Genomic DNA, 23,548 nt, shown 5'->3' with positions numbered 1-23,548 from the left:
AAGTTGGTGGCCATCACTGCCTCCAGTGGGAGAGAGTTCCATAGTTTAACTGCTGGAATTCCAAAATTCTTATCACTCAGGTAGACTGTTCCTGCCTGGAGGCTGCGCTATGGTGCAAACAGACTGTTGGCCGTAGCTGTCACACCAGTCTCCCATTTCCTCCCTCCCAAACTAGCAGCCCTCAAACGCTTGTTTGCACAGCAAGGATCACAAACGTGCAAAGATGGAGGTTACGTATTTGCCTTCAGTTAACTGACCAAAACGTTTTCTTTTCTTCTTTTTTTAAGCTGACACAGGTGTAACTGTTTAAGTCTCTTGCAGCAGAAACAAGGCTGCAGTGAAGCGAACATGCTTATGGAATCCCTTCGATGAAAGCCACAATAAATGTATTAGCTTATCCCCACCCACCCCGCCTAAGAATATTCTTACTAAAAAGTTTGATTTTGCAGTGCAGCTGGTTGCAGAAGAGCTACACCAACTCCAAATGCATTCAGCAACATTTGGAGATGCAATGTGTGTGTAAGGCAAGCAAATGAAATCGTTTGCCAGAACAGAAAGGATTATTTTCAAGCAAATCTGAACTAGATGGGCAAATACGTCCATTTCAGTTTCTCTTAGTTTCTCATCTTTCCACATTTTCTACATCAGTTTACTTTAAAAAAAAAATCCTCAAAAAAATTCACCAGCACTTTGGTGCAAATTTCTCCTTATATGCGCATGCTTCTCTGCAATGTTTGCAGAGCAGTTTCTCCTAATATAATGCATTTTCGCATGTTATTTTTACAAATATGTGCATTTTAATGCATACTTTTAATGCATGCTGGAGAACAGGGCAAATTTTGAAGGTTGGCCTCTTTCACATATTGTTTCACAAAGTGAGAAGTCAGTAGGTAGATTTGCATCTAAATGCAAACAATCAATTTTCTGCCCCATCCCTGGAGCCTCTTTGCTACAATTGCTGGAGCTAGTTTCCTTGCTCCACATCCCAAAGAAATAGAAACAGCGTTCTTCGTTTTCCTAGGTTCAGTCGGGAGCCAGCTGCACTGGGACTCTCTGACACAACAGCCTCCCAACCAGCCAGCTTGGCTTCCTAGAACTGGCACCGCCAGCCCATCTGATCTGCTCGCTAATCAGAACAGCTCTTTTTGTCTCCAGGGGTACCTGGTGCCCAGCTCAAAGGCAGGCAAGAGAAGTTTGGGCTTCAAAATGTCTCCAACCCGTATTCAGCTCTGTGCAATCCGCCATTGTTAAAAAATACTTCATTGCATTTCCCTCCTCACAGATCCCCCTTCTCCAACTTCTTCCAGGAGTTTTGGACTACAACTCCCATCAGCTGTTGCCTGTGTTTGCTGGCAGTGGATGATGGGACTCGTAGTCCAAAACATCTGGGGAAGGTTGCCACAGATGAAGCAGGACTCGGGAGCAGCTTACATGTTACTGTTGCTCATCCCAGGTCCGATGCCCGCTCCATTCACCACCACGGAGCGACGGGGCGCTAGAAGCAGCAGGGGCTCCAGGCAGTGGGCAAACTCAGCTCTGTATTCCGTGTTGATCTGAAAGGGAAACCAATTAAGACGGGTCGTGATTCTGAAAGCACCCAGAATTGCAAGCCTTCTCCTGCATGTGGATATAAGAGGACTCTCTGGACAGGATTACGTGTCAAGGCAAACACGAGGCCACCGTAGTCCATGCTCTGGCAACTTCCAGATTGGATTACTGCAATGCCCTCTACTTGGGGCTGCCCTTGAAGGCAACTCGGAAACTTCAAGTGGTCGGATAACTGGCTGAGGTTCTGTTTGGATCTCAATATAACCCCTGTTTAAAAACAACTGCACTGCTTGCCAGTTGGTTGCCAGGCCCAATTCAAGGTGCTCACGTTGGTATTTAAAGCTAAATGACTCAGCAATATCTCAAAGACGTGCCTCCTTCCTTGCAATCGTTCTATAGCCTGTGTTTGGCAGAGGGGCCCTTTTGATAGTTCTTTCTCTCTCAGAGGCTTGTGGAAAGGGGGTGCAATCCAGGAGAGGGTCTTGTCTGTGAAGACACACCTATGGTGTGTAGGCAGCCTCATCTTTGTCTCCCGCAAAACTCTGGAAAGCCTCAGGTACAGAACCTGGAGTTAAAGCAAACACCCAAATTTGGCTTTACAGGTGTGCTGCTAGACCTCATGGCACAGACTATATTCCAGGCTTGCCGGGTGACCTTCCCATGAAGAACTGATAGATGAAACAGGCATGATCCCAGAGGGAAAGGTGGGTGAACATTTGCTCAAATGCTCTCTGGGTGCCTGGAGTTGTTGGGTGGGCTCAGCAGGGAAGAGCAGAAACTTGTACCTTGCTCGTCTGGGAGGGCCTCAGTCGATGGGGCAGCTTGACGATTTTTTGCAGCCTCTCCATCAGTTGCTGAAAACAGAATTGAGGATGATTTGGTCAGTTCTATGAAATGCCGCCCTCCGTTGTGAAAGCAGTCCCTGCCCCATGACTGTTTCTGGTCAAGAACAAGAACCACCTGGCCATCTGTCAGGGATTCTTTAGCTGTGATTTTTGCATTGCAGGAGGGTGGACTAGATGCGGCCCCTTCCAACTCTGCAGTTCTATGATCTCCTTAGCTACTTCTTTCTTTCTAACTGCTCTCAAAACACCAGAGTCCTTGGCATAACCTCTGAGCCCCCAAACTCTGCTGTTGCTATGTCTACACAGCTGAATTAAATGCACCATCTTCTCCCCTGATCCTCAAGCTGCCATTTCCTTCCTTGTCTTCCCTGTGTCAAAGTTTGGTTTGTAAGCTCCTTGGGGCAGGGCTCTATCCTCTTTTTCTTGATAGAAGTACAAAGATTCATAACCACCAGGTGCTTCTGAGCATCTGCAGAGTGCCTTTCTTGCCCTGGAAACTCACAAGAAGGTCTTTGCACCTCATCTGAGTACCCACAGAGGCAGCTGTGATAAGGGGGGTGTTATTTGAATTTGGGGTGATGACTTACATAGCCTAAATCAAGGAATTCAGCCTTGTTTGCAGAGCTGAGGAAAGCAGAGCACGTCACCAGGTGGACCTGAAGAGGAGAAGAAAGGAAACATGACACCTGTGCAAATACCAAAACTATGAGTACTTGGAGCAGAGGAATCGAGAGGGCCTCTGAGCATGTGCAAAGGGCGTTTCTCTCACCACTGAGCAGGCTATATATGCCTCCTCCCCTCTGGGGTGGGGAGACAGGACTCCCTCACCTTAGACTGCTTGGCTTCCATGAAGACCTAAACCTCACTCAATTTTGGTGTCAGTCCAACCACAACCTGCCATTCTACGTTTAATCTCATGAGACTTCCAAGTGCCTCCAAACTCTGGCAAAACTTGACATATAATTTTAGGAAACGAGGACGATGGTACCTTACCTGACCTTGAAGGTTAGGGTGCACTATAAATATAATGCAATGCAAATATAGAAAGTGGGATTCTCGTCTTCTCTGCCATTCAGATTGGGTGTATTTTTGTTTGTTTACTCAAATTTACACCCTCCCCACCTCAAGCTCAAGGAAGCACCCATCGTTTTGTCCTCACAAGCATCCTGTGAGGTAAGCAGGGCTGAAATATGGTGACTGTGCCTGTTGAATTCTTGCCTGCCACATTACTGTTAATGTGCAGAGAGCCTTCCTTTTTTTGGGGGGGGGGGAAGGAATGGTCACCCTCCCGACTCAGGTGCTTTACCTGTAGGGTGGGCAGCAAAGATGCCAAGTGTGCCAGCTGTTCCTTGAAAGCTTTTTCCTTTTCTTCATACTGGCTGGAAATGACAATAATATAAAATAATGATCCTATTATAAGGCTGCTTATGCACAAAATGAGAGAGCTCCACAGTTAGAGAGGTGGGAATGAACCTGAAATGTGCTAATCGATGATATTTAAAATGCATCTGAAGCAGCCAGAGAAACTTCCATACCTCTTAATAAAAGGTAAAGGGACCATTAGGTCCAGTCGTGGCCGACTCTGGGGTTGCGGTGATCATCTCACTTTATTGGCCGAGGGAGCCAGCGTACAGCTTCCAGGCCATGTGGCCAGCATGACTAAGCCGCTTCTGGTGAACCAGAGCAGTGTACGGAAACGCCGTTTACCTTCCCGCCAGAACAGTACCTATTTATCTACTTGCACTTTGATATGCTTTTGAAGTGCTAGGTTGGCAGGAGAAGGACCGAGCAACGGGAGCTCACCCCGTTGTGGGGATTCGAACCACTGACTTTCTGATCGGCAAGTCCTAGGCTCTGTGATTTAACCCACAGCGCCACCCGCGTCCCATTTCCTCTTAATACCTGTCCATAAAAACAGGACTGAGGTTAGAGACTAGGGGGATGGCAGCACTTTCCAGTAAATCTCTTAAGAAGATAAGAACATAAGGCAAGCTTGCTGGATCAGGCCAATGGCCCATCTAATCCAGCATCCTCTTCTCACAGTGGCCAACGAGATGCTTATGCGAAGCCTGCAAGCAGGACCTGAGCACTCTCCAGTTGTTGCTCCTCATTATCTGGTATTCAGAGGTAGGCTGTCCCTGGGCATGGAGGTTCTGCTGTGACAATAAAGGTAAAGCGACCCCTTACCATTAGGTCCAGTCACGGACGACTCTGGGGTTGCGGCGCTCATCTCGCTTTACTTGCCAAGGGAGCCGGCGTACAGCTTCCAGGTCATGTGGCCAGCATGACTTAGCCACTTTCTGGCGAGGAAACACCGTTTACCTTCCTGCCGGAGTGGTACCTATTTATCTGCTTGCACTTCATGCTTTTGAACTGCTAGGTTGGCAGGAGCTGGGACCGAGCAACGGGAGCTCACCCCGTTGTGGGGATTTGAACCGCCGACCTTCTGATCGGCAAGCCCTAGGCTCTGTGGTTTAACCCACAGCACCACCCGCGTCCCGCTTTGACAATAGACCTCCATAAAAAGAGCCCTGCTGGATCAAGCCAAAGGCCCATCAAGTCTAGCATCCTGTTCTCACAGAGGTCAGCCTCCCGTGAGAGGAAGTTCCAAAGTTTAACTATGTGCTGCATGAAGAAGTCCTTTCTTTTTATCTGTCCTGAATAAATCCTTCACAACACATGAGCAAGGTCTGTGTGGGTTATTGTCGTTATACTAAAGTTTTGTTTGGATAAGCCCCGAGACACTCCTGCATCTTTTCTTCCAACGGGGGAAAAAACCAGACAGGGAGTCTGAGCACAGGGCCACTTTTACCTCTGAACGACTTTCAAAAGCATCTTCTTCCGCTCTGCCAATTTCTCCTGTGGAAAAGAGAGACAGACAGACAGACAGACAGACAGAGATATGGACTGTTCCTCACACCAAGCGCTAGGCAGCCTCCCTCCCTCCACCACAACTGGGCTTCTAGGGGGTAGGCTGCTGCCTCAGAGAGCGCCCCCTGCAGGCAGACTCAAGCACCAAGGCTGCAAGTGACCCTTCCCGGCCTCAATTCACCTGCATGCTGCTGAAGAGCGAGTTTATAGATGTCTCCTCCTCGTCTGCGCTGTTGCGGACCTCCTCGATCATGGCTTTGAGGAGCACTATTGCCTCCCTGGTGGATGTCTGGAGCTCTTTTACAGCCTGAGTCACAGGGCAGAAAAGGCGAGTGTTGAAAACCGCAGGCGTTATCAGTAGGGGAGCAGAGCAGACCCCACGGAAAGGGCAAAATTAAGAATCATGGAATTGCAGCATCGGAAAAGATTTCAAGGATCATCTAGTCCAACTCCCTGCAATGCAGGAATCACAGCTCCAGAATCCCTGACAATAGCCGCTCAACATCTGCTTAAATATCTCCAATGAAGGAGAGTCCACCGCCTTCTGACGGTCTTCCTGTCTGAATGTCCTGTCATTTGAATCCATTGGTTTGGGTCCTACCAGCCCCTGTCAGCCCCAGTTAGCACAGAGGGTGGGAGTTGTAGTCCAAAGCATCTGGGGGCACCAGGTTGGCAAAGACTGATTCTACCCCCCTTCGCCTTTTAAAAACAACTTACATCAAAGGTCCCTAGATGTACATTCTGTTACTGTATTCGGAGCTCCTTCACCCAAATCTCAACCCGGAGCCCATTCACAAAACAGATGCCTTAAGTGTCCTAGCCAGGAAAACCAGTCACACAACTGTATCAGTTCCCAAATCCACAGCCTTCCAGAAACGATGGACGATTCCCATCAGTCCCAGCAAGCACAGTGAGGTTGATGGGAATTGTAATCTAAATCATCAGGTGAAGGCTGCCATTGCCAATTGGCTTAAAAAACAGGGAGGTTGGGCCTGCTTCAAGATGATCTAGCAATAACGGTGACCAGATGCTTCTGCCCAGGTTGCATTAAGATAAAGCGTCTCCCAGCCACAGCCCACCCCCACCCCCTCAGTGAAACCTCTTCAGTTTTTATACCTACCATCACGGCCTGGTCTAGCTTCTCACAGCCCTGCATATACGCAGTCTCAATATCGATGCAATGCGCTCGACTCTCCCTGGAGGAGGAAAGACCAGAGAAGGAGGTATCAGAGGGGAAGTGCTGTGGGCCAGTGGCAAAGTATTTTGTTTTGCATGCAGAAGGCCCTGGGTTCAATCCCTAGCTCCAGGAAGGTCTGGATATGTCCCCAGTCTGTATTCTTTTTTTTTTTTTATAATAATTTTTATTAATTTCCACACATATAATAAAGAACAATGTAAAACAGTATCACATCATACTCATCGGTTCTTACCCTTCTTTCTTTGACTTCCCCATACCTCCCCATCCCTGCATCCTTGTTTAATAATTCTTTAGCAACCCTTGAGTCCATTATCTTAGTTCCCTTTCATAAAAATTTCTTAAGTTTTTTTGTTTACTGCTGCAATTCTTTACTTCTTACCCCCTGACATCCTAACATTCCTCAATTTTGCAATTATTTTTAAGATATATTTTGAAGTTCTTCCAGTCCTCTTCCACTGTCTCTTTCCCCTGGTCCCGGATTCTGCCCGTCATCTCGGCGAGTCCCATAAAGTCAATCACCTTTGTTTGCCATTCTTCCAGAGTAGGTAGTTCTTGCGTCTTCCAATACTTTGCCAGTAGAATTCTTGCTGCTGTAGTGGCATACATAAAGAAAGTCCTATCCTTCCTTGACACCACTTGGCCCACCATGCCCAAGAGGAAAGCCTCTGGTTTCTTAGGAAAAGTCCACTTAAGGACCTTCTTAATTTCATTATAGATCATTTCCCAGAAAGCTTTAACCTTTGGGCAGGTCCACCAAAGGTGGTAGAAAGTGCCTTCAGTCTCATTACATTTCCAACACTTATTATTAGGCAAATGATAAATTTTTGCAAGCTTGACTGGGGTCATGTACCATCGGTAGATCATTTTCATAATATTTTCTCTTAATGCATTACATGCAGTAAATTTAATACCGGTGGTCCATAACTGTTCCCAGTCAGCAAACATAATATCATGACCGATATCTTGTGCCCATTTAATCATAGCTGATTTCACCGTTTCATCCTGTGTATTCCATTTTAGCAGCAAGTTATACATTTTTGATAAGTTCTTAGTATTGGATTCCAACAGTTCTGTTTCTAATTTTGACTTCTCTTTCTGAAATCCTATTTTCCTGTCCTGTTTAAATGTCTCATTTATCTGATGGTAATGCAACCAATCTCGAACCTTAGGCTTTAGTTTCTCATAACTCTGAAGTTTCACCCTTTCGCCATCATATTCTAAAATCTCATGATATTTTGGCCATTTAGAATCCATATTAAGCTTTTTTACTTCCCTAGCTTCCATTGGTGACACCCACCTAGGGGTTTTACTTTCCAGCAAATCTTTGTATCTAATCCAAACGTTATACAATGCTTTCCTTACAATATGGTTTTTAAAACTTTTATACACCTTTACCTTGTCGTACCATAAGTATGCATGCCAACCAAAACTATTGTCATACCCTTCCAGGTCCAAAATGTCAGTGTTCTCAAGAAGTAGCCAGTGTTTCAACCAGCAGAAAGCTGCTGATTCATAATAAAGTCTTAAGTCCGGCAGGGCAAACCCCCCTCTATCTTTTGCATCAGTTAAAATCTTAAATTTAATTCTGGGCTTTTTGCCCTGCCAGACAAATTTTGATATATCTTTCTGCCACTTCTTGAAACATTCCATCTTGTCCACAATCTGCAGCGTCTGGAATAAAAACAACATTCTAGGCAATACATTCATCTTAATGGTAGCGATTCGGCCTAACAAGGAAAGTTTCAACCTTGACCATATTTCCAAATCCTTTTTAACTTCTGACCAACATTTTTCATAATTGTCCTTAAATAAGTTCACGTTCTTGGATGTTAAGTTTACCCCCAGGTATTTTACCCTTTTTGTTATTTCCAAGCCTGTTTCATTCTGAAAACTCTCTCTTTCTTCCATTGTTAAATTTTTTTGCAACACTTTCGTTTTTTGTCTATTCAATTTAAAACCTGCTACTCGACCAAATATATCAATTAATTCTAATACTCTTTTGGTACTGATGTCTGGCTGTTGCAAAGTCAATACTAGATCATCTGCGAATGCTCTTAATTTATAATGTCTAACTCCGACCTGAACTCCTTTAACCAACTGGTCCTTTCTGATCATGTTTAACAATACCTCCAGGACTGATATAAAAAGCAAAGGGGATATTGGGCAACCCTGTCGTGTACCTTTTTCTATAGGTATTTCTTCTGTTACCACATTATTTACAATTAATTTGGCCTTTTGTTGAGAATATATTGCACCTATACCGTTTTCAAAACCTTGGCCTACCCCCATCCCTTGGAGATTCTTTTTCATAAAGGTCCAACAAATATTGTCAAAGGCTTTCTCTGCATCCACAAAAATCAAAACTGCTTTCCTATTAATGTCAACGTCCAACAGCTCCAAAATATCTATAATATTTCTCACATTGTCTGACATATGTCTACCTGGGAGAAAGCCTGTTTGGTCCTTATGAATCTCTTCTGCTAAAACTCTTTTCAATCTTTTTGCCAAAATGTCTGCAAAAATTTTGTAATCCACATTGAGTAAGGATATAGGGCGGTAGTTTTTAACCTGGTTCTTCTCAGTCTCTGTTTTCGGTATAAGTGAGATGAAAGCCTCTTTCCACGATTCAGGTGCCTTTTTCCCCTTCAAAATTTCATTGCAAACTTCCTTCAATGGTTGTGTCAACCATTCTTTCAACATTTTGTAGTATTTGGCCGTCAGGCCATCTGGTCCTGGTGATTTTCCCAATTTCATATTTTGAATGGCACCCTCTATTTCTTGTTCTGTTATTTCCTCATTTAAGATCCTTTTACTTTGTTCTGAGATTTTTGGTAAACCGTATTTTCTGATGAATTCTTCTATTTCTTGCTCGTTAATTGACCCTTGTGCATACAATTTCTTAAAGAAGCTTTGAAAACAATTGTTGATCTCATTGGGTTTATGGATAATTTTTCCATCCATTTCTAAACTTGTTACAGTATTCATTTTCTGCCTTTTTTTCAATTGCCATGACAGAAGTTTCCCACATTTATCCGCTGATTCAAAAGTTCTTTGTCTCATTTGCCTTATCTTCCATTCTATTTGTTGGTTCATAAGCTCCATGTACTGCATCTGATAGAACTTTATTTCTCTCAAGATCTCATGGGATTTTGGTTTAGACCTCAACTTCTTCTCTCCTTCTTTTATTTTTTCTAAAATTTTTTCCTTCTTCTCATTTTGTTGCTTCCTCTTAATAGAATTTTGTTGAATCAGGAAACCTCGCATCACGGCTTTGCTTGCGTCCCAAATTATTCTTTTTTCCACATCTGTTTTCCTATTGATCTCAAAGTAATCTTTTAATGTTTTAAGGGCCTTCTTGTGGATCTCTTCATCCTTAAATAGGGTGTCATTCATTCTCCATCTAAAGGATCCAGTTGTTGTTAGTTTCATCTCCATCTTCACCGCATTATGGTCGGAGCACGTTTTTGGGCATATTTCTACTTTTTTTGTTCTTGACGCCAGACTGCTAGAAATCCAGATTTGGTCTATTCTTGTCCATGTCATTTTTGCTTCAGAGAAGAAAGTTCCCTCTCTCTCTAGAGGGTTCTTTATTCTCCAAATATCAATCAAGTCCATTGTTTCAGTCATTTCGAAAAAGATCTTTGGTAGTCTCCCTTCTTTTGAAATCACTTGTCTCTGTGCTTTGTCCATGTTTGTTGAGACAACTCCATTCATGTCTCCCATCATTAGGACTTTATAATCTAAAAAGTCAACTAATGTCTCATGCAACTTCCTAAAGAATTCGACCTTCCCTTCATTTGGGGCATAAATTCCCACAATTAATATCTTTTCTCCTTGAATTTGTATTTCAATTGCCAGGTATCTTCCTTGATCATCTTTAAATATCAATTTTGGAGCCCACTTTTCCTTTGCATAGATCACCACACCTCTTTTCTTTACTTTGTCTGATGAGATAAATTCTTGACCAAGTCTCTTATTTATCAGTAATTTCCTATGTATCCTGGCAATATGGGTTTCTTGCAAACATATTATGTCTAATTGTTCTTTCTTCAAAATGTGAAAAACCTGTCTTCTTTTCCGAGGGAGGTTCAAACCGTTACAGTTCCAACTAAGGAGTTGCAGAGACATTTTGTATTTAGGTAGCTGTTCCTCCAACTGCTCCAAGCTTCTGCTCTTCCTCCGATGGTGGTAGTGAAAGTCCAAATGACAAATTTGCTATATCAGGTGGTTCCCTCTCCTCCACAGTTCCTTTCTGCAGATCCTCCAGGTACCTCTCCAAAAATTGTTCTTTGTCCTGAATTGTTTTTATTTTAATCTTCCTTCCTTTGAAGTTAAAGGACAATCCTTGTGGAAACTCCCATCTGAATGGTATAGTGTTTTTCTTCAGCAGGTCTGCTAGGCTTTTGTAATATGTTCTCACCTCTAAAATGTATTTAGGAATGTCCTTAAAAATCTGTATCTGACAATTTTGGATCACCAATGCCTTTTGATAATGCAGATTCAATATTCTATCTCTTTCTTCTTTTGATCTCAGTGTAATTAGACAGTCCCTTGGTTTTTTATCCTGCTTTCTACCCAGTCGAAAGGCTGATATTATCTCAAGTTCCTCGTCTTCCTCCCATTCCTCCTGCCAAAAAGTTATGATGTTCTCTGTAAGAAATTTCACAAGGTTGTCCCCTTCCCCTTCAGGCACCAATCTAAATTTTAAGTTCTTCTCTTTACGTTGAAGTTCCAGTAAGGAGAGGGCTGCATCATGCTCATTCACTTTTTTAATAATAGGCCCAAACTTTTCCCTTGTCTCTTCAGCCGTTGTTTTTGCACTTTCTGCAATCTTTCGTGTTTCTGAATTTTCCTGAATTAATCTATTTATAGAATCTGTGTTAGATTTAACACTAGCTGTATTCACATCCAACCTTGTTGTCAACTCTGTTAATTTTTTAGAATTCTCTGTCGATAGCTTTGTCAATGCTTCCAGGGATTGATTTATTTTAAGTAGTGCCTGAGTCATAGGATCCATAGAAGCTGGTGTTTTTTCCTGCACAGCTGCAGTTCCTGATATAGAGCCCCTTTTCTTCTGAGATTGTTTTGCTTTCTGCCTTGTTACTATCTCTTCTGTAGGGGCACTCATATCCTCAAGGTCGTTTTCACAGAGTTGATTCCCAAGTGGAAAATCCCACTGTTACTTTTCCAAGTGCAACAGTTTCACATAGAACCCTCTAGAGGGAGCATTCAATTGTATCCAAATGGCAAAGATAGAAAAAAAACAAAGAGGCAAGGAAGTATAACAGTAGCCAGAAGTTTCCAATATCCAAATTGTAATGTCTCTATTTTCTATGTGGCCAAAATGCAACAGGGTACGTCTAAGGTCCGGTAACTTTGTTGCAAACAAACCCCCACTTCTCAAAGTTTGACAGTCCACGTCCCGGTGTCTTATTTGGGCAGCCCGACCCCGGGGGATTTGGCAATGGAAGATCTTAATTTTCCATTAATTTTCCAGCAGGTTAACAACGTTCCAATCCCTTCCCCCCTTCTCCTGCCAATCTGGGGGGAGGTTTTAAGTCCGATGTCAGTTTGACAGCTTAAAAAAATTAGAAAGATTCCCTTTAAGTGCAGCTTGATTTTCGTTGCTTTATCTCTTCTGCAGTTCCGGGGAGGCAGACTTCCTTAATTTTTGCCTTTCCCGTTTTCAGCCAAATTTCTTTTTTAATGTCCCGTTACTTTTTCAATCTTACTCACGGGTGCTGTAGTCAAATTCCAATTGCAGGAAGGAATCGGCGCTCTCCGCTCATGGCGACGCGGCTTCACTCCGCTAGCTGGGTGACGACTCTCAGCACCGCGCTTACCCCGATGCCGCTCCGAAGCCTTTAAAAAGGCTCCTTCACAGTACCGGGGGGCGCAAAAGGTGCCCACCGAATCTCCTTTGTTCACAGGCTCCGCGCCTGTGATTTTAGGGGTCCCCCGCTTGCCGTAGCGGGTAAGACCCGAACTAACGGAGCAGTCCTGCCTCGGAGCTCGAGGCTCGGACCGCCATTAAGCGCTGGCGCCGACCGGAAGCTCCCAGTCTGTATTCTTGGACAGCTGCTACTAGTCAGTGTCGACAATACTAAGCTAAATGGACCAAAACTTGCTATTAAGGAATATTAAGTCTTTGTCATCCACAACATGACCGCTTTCTTTCTTTTAAAAAAGGGTATCCTGTGGCAAGGAGTTCCACTGGCTCATTATGCACGTTATATAAATGTAGCAATGCTTCCTTTGCAGATGTGTGTGTCAAACCCATCAGGGTTCAGCGGGCAACTCTTAAGCTTTCATCTTTGGATGTTGTTGTTGTTTTTAAAAAATCATGATATTCATTTATCAATTCCATTATCTCAGTTTGTTTTTTCCGAAATGCTTTTTCTCCCCCCCTTTTTTTTACTTTGCCTTTATACAATACCAACCCAACAACATTAAACGTACTTCCAGATGACCTGTTAATTGTGCATTCATCCTGATATGTTTGCAGGGAGGTTCCATGATCTTGTGTCAGAGGTAGTTCTTATCCCACCCTTCCCGTTTTCCTATTGCTTACTGGAAAAAATCACAGTCTCTTGGGGAAGTGGGTTGGTTACACAAGTGCTCCTAATCAACTGTAGCTGTGCAGCCTGAATTTGCCAGTATGTGAATGAACTGCACTCCCCAGAAAGTAGCAACAAAAGTCTGGAGGCAGCCTTAAGAAGAAATTTCCTGGGTTTCCCATTCTCTCAGGCTACCCTACCACCTGTTTTGCATCCTCTGATGCCTGGAATAGCCTCCTAGATCCTGGATGTGGTGCCATTTCCCTCTTTTTCACTTCTTCAACACCCCCACCCTGGTCCATGAAGTCTTCAACTTCTCCCCAGATGCACTGAAATTTAAATCTGCATTGCAGCATATTTTGTCATTTACTGCTTTGTCCTTTCTCTGTTCTCTCCCTGCTATCAGTCTTTAGACCAAACTTTGGCAGCCTGGCTTAGGCTGATGGGAATTGCAGTTCAAAATATCTGGAGAACCCCTCTAGATGCTAAGCTCCACTTCAGAGCAGGGACCTCTCTTCCTGTTTGCTGCAAAAAGCCATGGCCAGATATGAAATAACAGCAACTCACACGGGCATGTCCCGAAAGCAGTTGATGCAGAGCATGGACTTTTTCTCTGTTGAGAACATGATGTAGAGTTCCTCGTGAAGTGCTGGAAGAGACACAGGTGTCACTTTTAAGCTTAAAATATATAAAAAAAGAAATTAAACAAAAAAGAAAAAATCTCCAACGAAGGAGAGTCCATCATCTTCTGATGGAGCACATTCTACTATCAAACAGCTCTATTGAACCACCTCCTCATGGTGCAGCAATAAAGCTGCTGGCATGCTTGTGAAGCTAAGCAGGATCTGGTGTGGTTTCAAATTGGATGGGAGACCACTGTTACAATTAATGGAAGTTGAGCTCAGGGTCCCTTCCAGCTCAACAATTCTTTAATTCTATGACATGCCCTGTAAATAGAAACAGCTCTATTGAAAAGTTCTTAATGTTTATTCAGAATCTCCTTCCCTGTAATTTGAATCAATTTATTCCTAGATGTGCATTCTGTTATAAAGAAGCAGCAGAAAACAAGCTTGCTCCCTCTTCCATGTAATGGACCTTAGATATTTGAAGAAAAAACTACCCTATCCCCTCTCAGTCTTCTCTCAACTAAGCAAACCCAACTCCCTCGATCCTTTCTCCTAAGGTTTGGCTTCCAGAGAGTTAAGGAAGGCTATGGGAAAGACAAGGGACGCGGGTGGCGCTGTGGGTAAAAGCCTCAGCGCCTAGGGCTTGCCGATCGGAAGGTCGCGGTTCGAATCCCCGCGGCGGGGTGCGCTCCCGCTGCTCGGTCCCAGCGCCTCCCAACCTAGCAGTTCGAAAGCACCCCCGGGTGCAAGTAGATAAATAGGGACCGCTTACTGGCGGGAAGGTAAACGGCGTTTCCGTGTGCTGCGCTGGCTCGCCAGATGCAGCTTTGTCACGCTGGCCACGTGACCCGGAAGTGTCTCCGGACAGCGCTGGCCCCCGGCCTCTTGAGTGAGATGGGCGCACCAACCCCAGAGTCTGTCAAGACTGGCCCGTATGGGCAGGGGTACCTTTACCTTTATGGGAAAGACACTTACAACATTTCTTGTGGATGTCTTTGATACGCTTGGTCAGGGAGACGATCTCGTGACGGGAGAACATTCTGGCTTTATGGGTCTCCTCGCGGCACTTGGAGCAGAGAGGCTGGTGGCAGGTATTGCAGAAATACATGGCGTCCAAGTCCTGGGGGAGGTGGGAGGTTGGAGGGCAAAGCTCTGGTTGGCATGCCTGGTCCACCACCACACACTGGCAGAACATTTTATTCAGTGGCAACAGTGGGTGCCCCAGGATGTGCACCGCAGCATAGATTGCAACACAGAGGCAATTTTTAAAACAGCAGTTTGACAGTTTTTGACTGATTTTCGTGAAAAGGCTGGAGAAATTCCATTTGAGCCTAACTAACTTGCACGGGTAGCGCTGTGGGTTAAACCACTGAGCCTAGGACTTGCCGATCAGAAGGTCGGCGGTTCGAATCCCCGTGATGGGGTGAGCTCCCGTTGCTTGGTCCCTGCTCCTGCCAACCTAGCAGTTCGAAAGCACGTCAAAGTGCAAGTAGATAAATAGGTACCACTCCAGCGGGAAGGTAAAGGGTGTTTCCGTGTGCTACTCTGGTTCGCCAGAAGCGGCTTAGTCATGCTGGCCACATGACCCGGAAGCTGTACACCGGCTCCCTCGGCCAATAAAGCAAGTTGAGCACCGCAACCCTAGAGTCGGTCACGACTGGACCTAATGGTCAGGGGTCCCTTTAGCTTTACCTAACTTGCACTTTTGGACAAAAACACAGATCTCCTTTCAAATTCCCACTTCTCTGAATTTCACAATGCAGTTCTCCAGCCAAGAAGCGAGTACAGAAATACGTGGACTAGGGGAAAGTGAGCATTAAAACATACCCTCCAAGATGCTGCACAGGAAAATCGGGATGTGTGTCTTTTGGGGGCCACGCTCTCATGGAAGCCAAAATGGGGCATCCCAGGATGGCTTCTGTAATTCCGGGATGTCCTGCTTAGTAGGATGGTTGAGGGGTATGTTAAAAATGCATATATTAAGTGAGATTAACATACAAAAATGCATTATATTTGGGAGAACGGCCTTGCAAAAAATGTGTATAGTATGCAGAATTGCTTACAGGCAGGTGTAGTATTAGAAGAAATGCACACTAAAAAGCTGATGAATTTTCAGGATTTTTTTAAAAAAAATAAAATAAAATTGCACACTGGTGTGGAAATGTGGAGAACTAAACAAAGACTGGACAAAACTAGAAATGGAAAGAAAATGAAAGGGGCCCATTCCTAGTTCTGGCTGAATCCCACACACTGGTCTTGACCTTCAAAGGCCTTCTTTGCCGCCCTCTCTGCTTACCTGCTTTGTACTCTGCAGATCACAATTTGCACACTGGACTTCCTCCTCACAATCGCCAGAGCTGTCCACCAGGAACTTCAGGAGCCGGTCTTCTGGAGGGAGGCCATTCCCCCTGACAATGGACTGGTGGCTGCAGAGGGAAGACACAGGGAGAAAGAGGAAGCCCTGGGAAGGACGATGTCAAAATAACATAGGAAGACTCATGCAAGGATGTTGAGATACAGTGTGGTCTGGGCACTTTCTGCAACACAGAATCACAGAACTGTAAAGTTGCAAGGGATTCCAAGGGTCATCTATTCCAACCCACCGCAACGCAGGAATCACAGCTAAAAAGGTTAATGACAGAATAATGCTGCATTTGTGGTGGATTTATTCTGCTCTGCGGTGCCTCCCAGTGCTACCACATTACTGCCACCCAGAGGGAGGCAAAGAAGCAAAACCCCAGAATATTTGTTGTATTTAACATTATAGGACTTTAGCAGGAAATTATGGGTTATGCACTGATTGGAAATGAAGCAGTGTGACTGTCCCAAAAATATATGCAGGTGTTGATCACATAGGACTGTTCCAAAAGCATCCTGAGAGTAACTCGTCACAAATGCACGAGAGGAAGGGACCTTTGGATGAGCCCTCAGAGCTAAGTGGGTGGAAATAATCCCCATGGAACACAATGAAACTTGCTTCTCAGCAAACAGGTATAAGATCGATTTCCTTATGGACAGGAAAACCAGGTGTGTAAATGAACAAGCTTTAACTATTTTTATTTTTATTTTATTTTTATTTATTTCATAACATGTAGACATGGCTTGATTGTTTAAAAACCCCTTGGAGTGTTTTACAAAAAGATAATGGGTGGGTTGCATTTGTCTCCCCCACCTGCTGCACGCCTTTGCCTGATTTGGCCAAGGCGGGCTTTCTATCTCTCTCTTTCCTCCCTTCCTGCTGCCAAACTGCATTCCACGGGAGCTAAAAGGGGAGACATTCAGCTCAGCAGCTGTTCACACCTGAAGCTCATTGTGTGATGGGAGGCTTCATGTTTCAGAGGCTAGAGAAGTGCGGATTTGCACCCTGGTTTCCAGTGGGGGGGGGGAGGCAGGGGAAAACAGACAAACTGACACTGCTCACCCCGAAAGCGGGGAAATGGGGCTCTTCTTAATGTTGAAGAGGACCCTAATAACCCCCTCCTATTTCCCAGTTTCTGTCCCTAGCAGTTAATCACAAAGCCTTGGATTCCTTTGGCAGCTACGGTCAAACCTGATATGGGTGTCTTACAACTGAAGACAAAGGCCAGGCATTAGCCTGGTCACGGCTTCCCTTTTTAGGAAGTCAATGCCTCATTCCTCTTCTGCTAGTTCCCAAACTCTATTCCTGGCTCACACTAGTGAGAGATTTACTAGGGCCCCTCCACAAGATATGTTTATTCAGCCAATGTTCTGGTTTGCTTGTGCAAAGTTGGCACGGAGGTTGGATGATGTTTATTGAACACCCGTTCTGATTTATTTGCCGGGAGATGACACAGGGAACATTTGTCCGGTGTGCATTTGCTAGTGGCGTATTCATACAGTTCCCCCCTTTGATCATTTGTTCATCCCACACTTTTCAGTGCATCTCCTGCTGCTTTCCAAATCACAAGAAAGCTTGATGCTTTTTTAAAGGGTGATTTGTTGCCCCAGGGTTACAAAACCCTAAAGTTCTAGCACAATACTGCAAATTTGTACGTGTCTCGGTTTTGCCCTTGTAGAACTCAACAGAGAAGAGGATAGGGACAAAAGGTACATACCAGGGGTCAGCAACCTTTTTCAGCCGTGGGCTGGTCCACTGTCCTGTCCCTCAGACCATGTGGGGGGCAGGTCTATATTTTTTTTGGGGGGGGGGGACTGAACAAATTTCTATGCCCCACAAATAACCCAGAGATGCATTTTAAATAAAAGCATACATTCTACTCATGTAATGTAAAAACACGCTGATTCCTGGACCGTCCGCGGGCCAGATTGAGAAGGCGATTGGGCCACATCTGGCCCATGGGCCTTAGGTTGCCCACCCCTGGTACATACAATGAACTAGCTCTACCTGTCACTGGGCTCAACTTCTTCCTGTCTTTGGTTATTGCGCCACCTACTGTTGTACTCCTTGCTTTCTGCCCTACCAGTCCCAGTGAGCATTCAGCATGACAGTACCAATGTCACTACATAACATAATACTGTACTATGCAACATAAACATCAAGGCAATTGTAGAAATACAATTGCAATAATAAGAAATGTGTAATAAAACAGATTTTCACAGCAGCATAAAACGAGAGACTTAGCAGCAGGTTTCTAAAATACAGACAACGCAGAGCAGTAGATGCAATGGCCGGCTTGCTCACTGGGTCTCTGCTTGGCAAGCAAGGAGGAGGAGAGCAGCTGGTGATGATAGGGGTGAGGAGGAGGCAGACACACAAATGGAGGAGGTGCTCTAGAGGGGTCTTCCCAGGGGCCCTACAAAACCTGCAGGCTCTGCCCATCTTGCATGTCTTTCCCAAAGATGCCCATATCCTGCTGCTTGGATGGATATCTGTAGTATCTGGATGGAAACTGGTTGGAAGGAGGCAAGGTCAGAGCAATGAATCATGCAGAGATGCAGTGGGCAGCCTCCTCTGTGGATAGAACCTTTGGGCTCACAGCACACCAACCTTTACTTATTTAATGCATTTCTCAAATTACTGTACAAGCATTTCTTGCAACACCCAAAGGGCTCCAAAATGGCACCAGGCTAGTGCAGAAGTACAATAACCCATCGGTAAAAAGGGGTGCTTATCCCATCACCCAAATATTTCTGGACTGTAGGGGAGCAAGATGGTCCTTCCTTACCCACAAAGAGGGCATGTCAGGCGGCTCTCGATGGCGCGGCCCCGCAGGCAGCTGGCGCAGAAGTTGTGGTAGCAGTCGAGGAGGCAGGGGTGTTCATACTGCTCGTGGCAGAGGAAGCAGACCAGCGGGTGGCAGTTGGCGTTGTCCAGGTCGCAGAGGTTCTCCAAGGGGGAGAAAATCCCACCAGACATCTGGAAGGGTAGTGGCGAGCGAGGAGAAGGTTACTGGAGAGGCTAGAGGGGTGACTGGCCACAGAACAAGAAGCAGCCCTTTTGAATTGCACAGGCAAAGAGTCCTGTGGAAGCAGAAAGGCGAAGAGCTCTGTGTGAGCTCAAAGCCTACACATCCCTTTTGCCAATTCAACATTGGCCTGTCAAAGTTATTACAGAATCTCCCAAACATCTGAATGAATTTAGTCTAACCCCCTGCAATGCAGGAATCACAGCTAAAGAAACCCTGACAGATGGCCACACACCTTTGCTTAAAAATTTCCAGTGGAGGGGAGTCCACTGCCTTCTGAAGTAGTCTGTTTCACTGCTGAACAGCTATTCCCACCAGAAAATCCTTCCTAATGTTTACCTGGGATCTCCTTTCTTGTAAGTTGAATCCATTGGTCTGGGTCCTACCCCCTGGAGCAATTGATAGTCAAGGTGAGTTTTATTTCTGAATGGGAGGCCCACTCATAAACCTCTCTGCTTTTAGGGTGTGTGAGTTTAACAATTGCATGCCCTCAGAGGAGACCATCCTTAGTGTTTGTGCCGGAGTCATTGATTTGGGTAGGCACCCAGGTTCAAAAGAAGCAATCCCAGAGCAGTGGCTCATGCAGAGATACAGCAGGCAGCATCCTGTGCTGCTAGGGTGCTTTGGGCTCAGAGGAGCTTTTAACAATTTCAATTTTTTCTCACAGCACATTATGTGTTCTCTTGCAGCACACCACTGTGTATCAACACTGAACTATTAAAGTATTGTATTCTCTAAGACCAGTAGGGAGTGCGTGTATTTATAGCAAGTTACACACACATTTATAAGGATCACAAGTGTGTGCAAAGGCTTTCTATTGCTTGCTTCTGGCTAGAGGAAATGAGGTAGCAATTGAGACATATTTCCACTGTAGTAATCAAAGAGTGATTTGAAAGGAAAAACTATTTATGCACATTGCTATCCAGCAGCAAACAGAATCCAAAGTCCTTCCAGCTTTCCAATTTTTGATCACTGAAAACTTTAAAAGGTTGGGGAACCAGAAATCATATTTTAATTTCTGAAGAAAATATACTGAAAGGTGTTTGGGGTTTTGGTATACCGTACTTTGGCAATTTCTTCTTTAGGTTGCAACGGTTTCATTGGCTCTACAGTGACCTCTGCTGGTAGAACCCAGAAATACAGTGGAATTGATACCAGCATGCCTGGTTGAAGAAGTCATATTCACACACAAGATTTTCTCCTCCACAGGGACAGAGAACAAAAGTGTGCAAATAATGTGTGAAAATTTTGCAAGTCCAGTTGCAAGTACACGTTTGGGGAGCCATGATGTGATGTGGCTTCCATGTATAAACAGAGGCAATATTGACACTTGTGTGCAGTTTTCACACATTATAGTACATACGTGTTCATCCCGCCCCCCTGCCACCACCCATGTGAGGAAAACACAACCATGATCTGCTTTGTCTTAAGCTTTACAATTAATATGGATTAATGGGCTGCGAAGACCAGTGAAGGACGAACGGACAGCGAAAGGGTAATATTTCAAGAGTGGATGGTAATCCCTTCATTTCATTCTGAAACAGCTGTTTTGGGGAAAAGTCTTGAGGGCTTTGTGGATAGTGATCCATCATGTTCTGGATGCATGCTATTAAGCAAATTGAAAATACCAGAGCTCTTCCTTTCCTACTAGGTCAGTTGTTCCCCAACTGCGTGGCAGAATGGCAACTTCACACTGAGGAATAAATAGATCTAAGGGAAACCCTATCAGCCATTGAGCCTGTATGAGTCCTTCCTACCTAGAATTTTTGTAAGTTTGGAGAATTCCATCCAGGAATTTAGCCATGCACCAAAATTAATGGACACAAATTATTCTGAGGAGGACTAACATTGGCGATGGCCCTATGAATTTAGGCCTGCATCAGTTGAGTGGGTGTCATAATTACAATTATAAATGATCTCACCTCTGCCATGCTGTTCTTTTGGGTGGAGAGCAGAAATGTCTTACCTTTTCTGGCTTTCCTTCGGTCTTCTCCACTTTGCCCACTTCTGCAGTGATCGATTTGCTGCCTCCACCTCCCCACTTGTTTCAGTTCAAAATTGCTGTAGCTTTCAGCCAACCAGTGCATAAGACAAATTACCACCTGTTTAGAATTGTAGTAACGTGAGGGGAAACGTGCCCTCCTGGACAAGAATTTCTGCTGAGACAATGGCAAAATAATCCTCCTTCTGAAAGACAGTAGGCAAATTTCAGGTGTGCACCCATGGCGTTAGAACAAATACAGACTTCATAAATTCTTCTGCAGAAGCTCAGTAAGTATGGGTACTTTGGAGAAGACGCCGTGTCAAATTTGAAGAAGCAAAAAGTTCATCGGCTCTTGTATCTCATTTCCCAGGAAGTGCTAGAAAACCGTCTGCTCCCCCAGCTCCCTTGGGATTGTTGCTCTGGGAAAGCAGGATAACTAAGAGGCAAGCGCAAATGTCTATCGACTGACGGTCTGCTTCCCTTCTCCAGCACGTCAAAATCTTTTCTCTCTCATTCGCCACCGCTGTCAAGGTTCATTCAAGGTCAGATCAAGTGCCCATGTGATGGAAACAAAGCAAACTCCCTCCGTGTTTCAAAGGCCACGAGGATTAGCAAGTTGAATGGCCATTTCAAAGGAGTAAGACAGGTAGACACTATGCACAGTCACTGGTTATGGGTAGATCAGCCTTCTCCAAGCAGGTGCCCTCCAGACATAGCTGTCAACTTTCAGATTTGAAAATAAGGGATCAGCAGCCTCACCTGTCCTGGGGACAGGCTAAGGGATATCTAACAATCCAGGATAGCAGCGGGAAGCAGCGGGAAACGGCGCTAGAATAAGGGAATTTCCTGCAAAAAAAGGGAAGGTTGACAGCTATGCCTCCAGATGCTGAACTACAACTCCCATCAGTGCCACTGGTGCTGTTGGGAATTGTAGTTCAACGTCTGGAAGGCAGCAGGTTGGCAAAGGCTTACAATAGATGTTTCTTTATTCCAGTCTTCAGTCCATGACATCTACACATATCCATTGGCAATATTTCCACATGAATTTCCAACCCACCCAGCCCCACAAGTCCTTAGGAAAACCTGTCAGCATTGGTTTCTCCCGATTTACACAATTTTTGTATCAATTTCTGCTGAATACACACACTTTTCTTGCAAACAATTTTAGCAATATAAGCAATTTTAAAGGTGTGCTTACCACGACCCCCTAATATAAGCATCTTTGTACACATTTTTGAGAGCTGGAGAAGCACATTGCAAAATTTGGAAAAGTGTTAAATTCCAAGGAGAGCCGAGTTTCAGTTCGTGGATTGTTTGAGGAAGTTAGGTAAATCTCCCCCATTTCAATCACCGGATCTTATTTTCTCCTAGCGAGTTCTGCCTACCTAGACAACCATTTATGTATTTACAGTAAACAGTTTTGAACAGGGGTCAGCAAACCTTTTCAGCACGGGGCTGGTCCACTGTCCCTCAGACGTTATGGGGGGCCGGACTATATTTTTTTTGGGGGGGAGGGGAAAAGGAACGAATTCCTATGCCCCACATACACTGGCGGAGGAAGAGGAGTGCGGGGGAGAGCGTACCGCCCCCCATAGTGCGATCCCGGTGGGGTGCCATTGCTGCCCCCCCCTACTAGGCGCCACCCCCCCCAGGTGACGCGCCACACCCCCAGGACACGCCCCACGCCCCTGCCTGCTCTCTGCCCCTCCCCCGGTGCCGGAGCATGAAGCTCTGCCACTGCCCACAAATAATCCAGAGATGCATTTTAAATAAAAGCACACATTCTGCTCATGTAAAAACACCAGGCAGGCCCCACAAATAACCCAGAGGTGCATTTTAAATAAAAGGACACATTCTACTCATGTAAAAACATGCTGATTTCCGGACCACCCACGGGCAGGATTTAGAAGGCGATTGGGCCGGATCCAGCCCCCAGGACTTAGTTTGCCTACCCATGGTTTTGAATGTGGGAGGAATACCTTGAGAAGGATATATATCTGTTAATATACAGTGAACATCAGTGCATATGCATGACCGGCTCTCATAAAGAAGCAGAGAGGCAGCTCTATGTTATTTGGAGCATTTTTAAATTTTTAATTACATTAACATTCTTTTTTACTTATTTGAAATTTATTTATTTATTTTATTTAATGAATAACGAGACCAATAAAGTTTCTTTCCTTTCCTTCTTTCTTTGAATTAGTGGAATACTTCGTTAGTCTCTCTATGCATTTCATACGGTATTTATTTGTGACATTTCCCCGTCAACCTGGTCTCAATCCCCTCAGGTAGCTCCGGTAAGCCCCTGGAACTACAACTCCCATCAGCCCCCGGGAAGGGAGGAGGAGCAGGATGGGAAGTGGGCCAAAGGTATTGCTCAATCCCTCCCCGCCATGCTTCTCTTTACGGCACACCTCCCAGCATGCTCCGCGAGCAGCGGCCTTAAGAGGACGGGACGCCGAAGGCGATCCCCACCCTACCCGCTCGTCTCTATGGTTATATCCTCCTTTCTCTCCTTCCCCCGCCCCTCCT

The 23,548-nt window shown here is 45.0% G+C and overlaps 1 protein-coding gene across 3 annotated transcripts in view; it reads right to left on the bottom strand.

The window, feature by feature from the left end:
• The window catches only part of RNF207 (ring finger protein 207), a 32,919-nt gene extending 11,246 nt beyond the window's left edge, over positions 1–21,673 (bottom strand). The window contains exons 1-12 of one of the 3 annotated variants that reach the window (XR_013841595.1): positions 20,955–21,673; positions 18,793–18,983; positions 15,942–16,071; positions 14,621–14,765; positions 13,587–13,668; positions 6,385–6,460; positions 5,446–5,571; positions 5,206–5,252; positions 3,700–3,772; positions 2,981–3,049; positions 2,334–2,402; positions 1,432–1,553 (exon numbers count right to left, since the gene is read on the bottom strand). Coding sequence is in view for 2 of the 3 variants with exons in the window: in XM_079986938.1 (XP_079843064.1) it covers positions 1,432–1,553; positions 2,334–2,402; positions 2,981–3,049; positions 3,700–3,772; positions 5,206–5,252; positions 5,446–5,571; positions 6,385–6,460; positions 13,587–13,668; positions 14,621–14,765; positions 15,942–16,071; positions 18,793–18,983; positions 20,955–21,119 (1,295 nt within the window). In the remaining variant the exon portion in view is untranslated. The remainder of the gene's footprint in view (positions 1–1,431; positions 1,554–2,333; positions 2,403–2,980; positions 3,050–3,699; positions 3,773–5,205; positions 5,253–5,445; positions 5,572–6,384; positions 6,461–13,586; positions 13,669–14,620; positions 14,766–15,941; positions 16,072–18,792; positions 18,984–20,954) is intronic. The other 2 variants (XM_079986938.1, XM_079986939.1) reach the window with 2 other exon arrangements.
• Positions 21,674–23,548: the final 1,875 nt, after the last annotated feature.

Source organism: Podarcis cretensis (assembly GCF_951804945.1).
Source record: "Podarcis cretensis genome assembly, chromosome: 8".
Taxonomy (NCBI): domain Eukaryota; kingdom Metazoa; phylum Chordata; class Lepidosauria; order Squamata; family Lacertidae; genus Podarcis; species Podarcis cretensis.
Note: the sequence above shows the minus strand (reverse complement) of the source record. Positions and strands in the feature narration are given on the sequence as shown.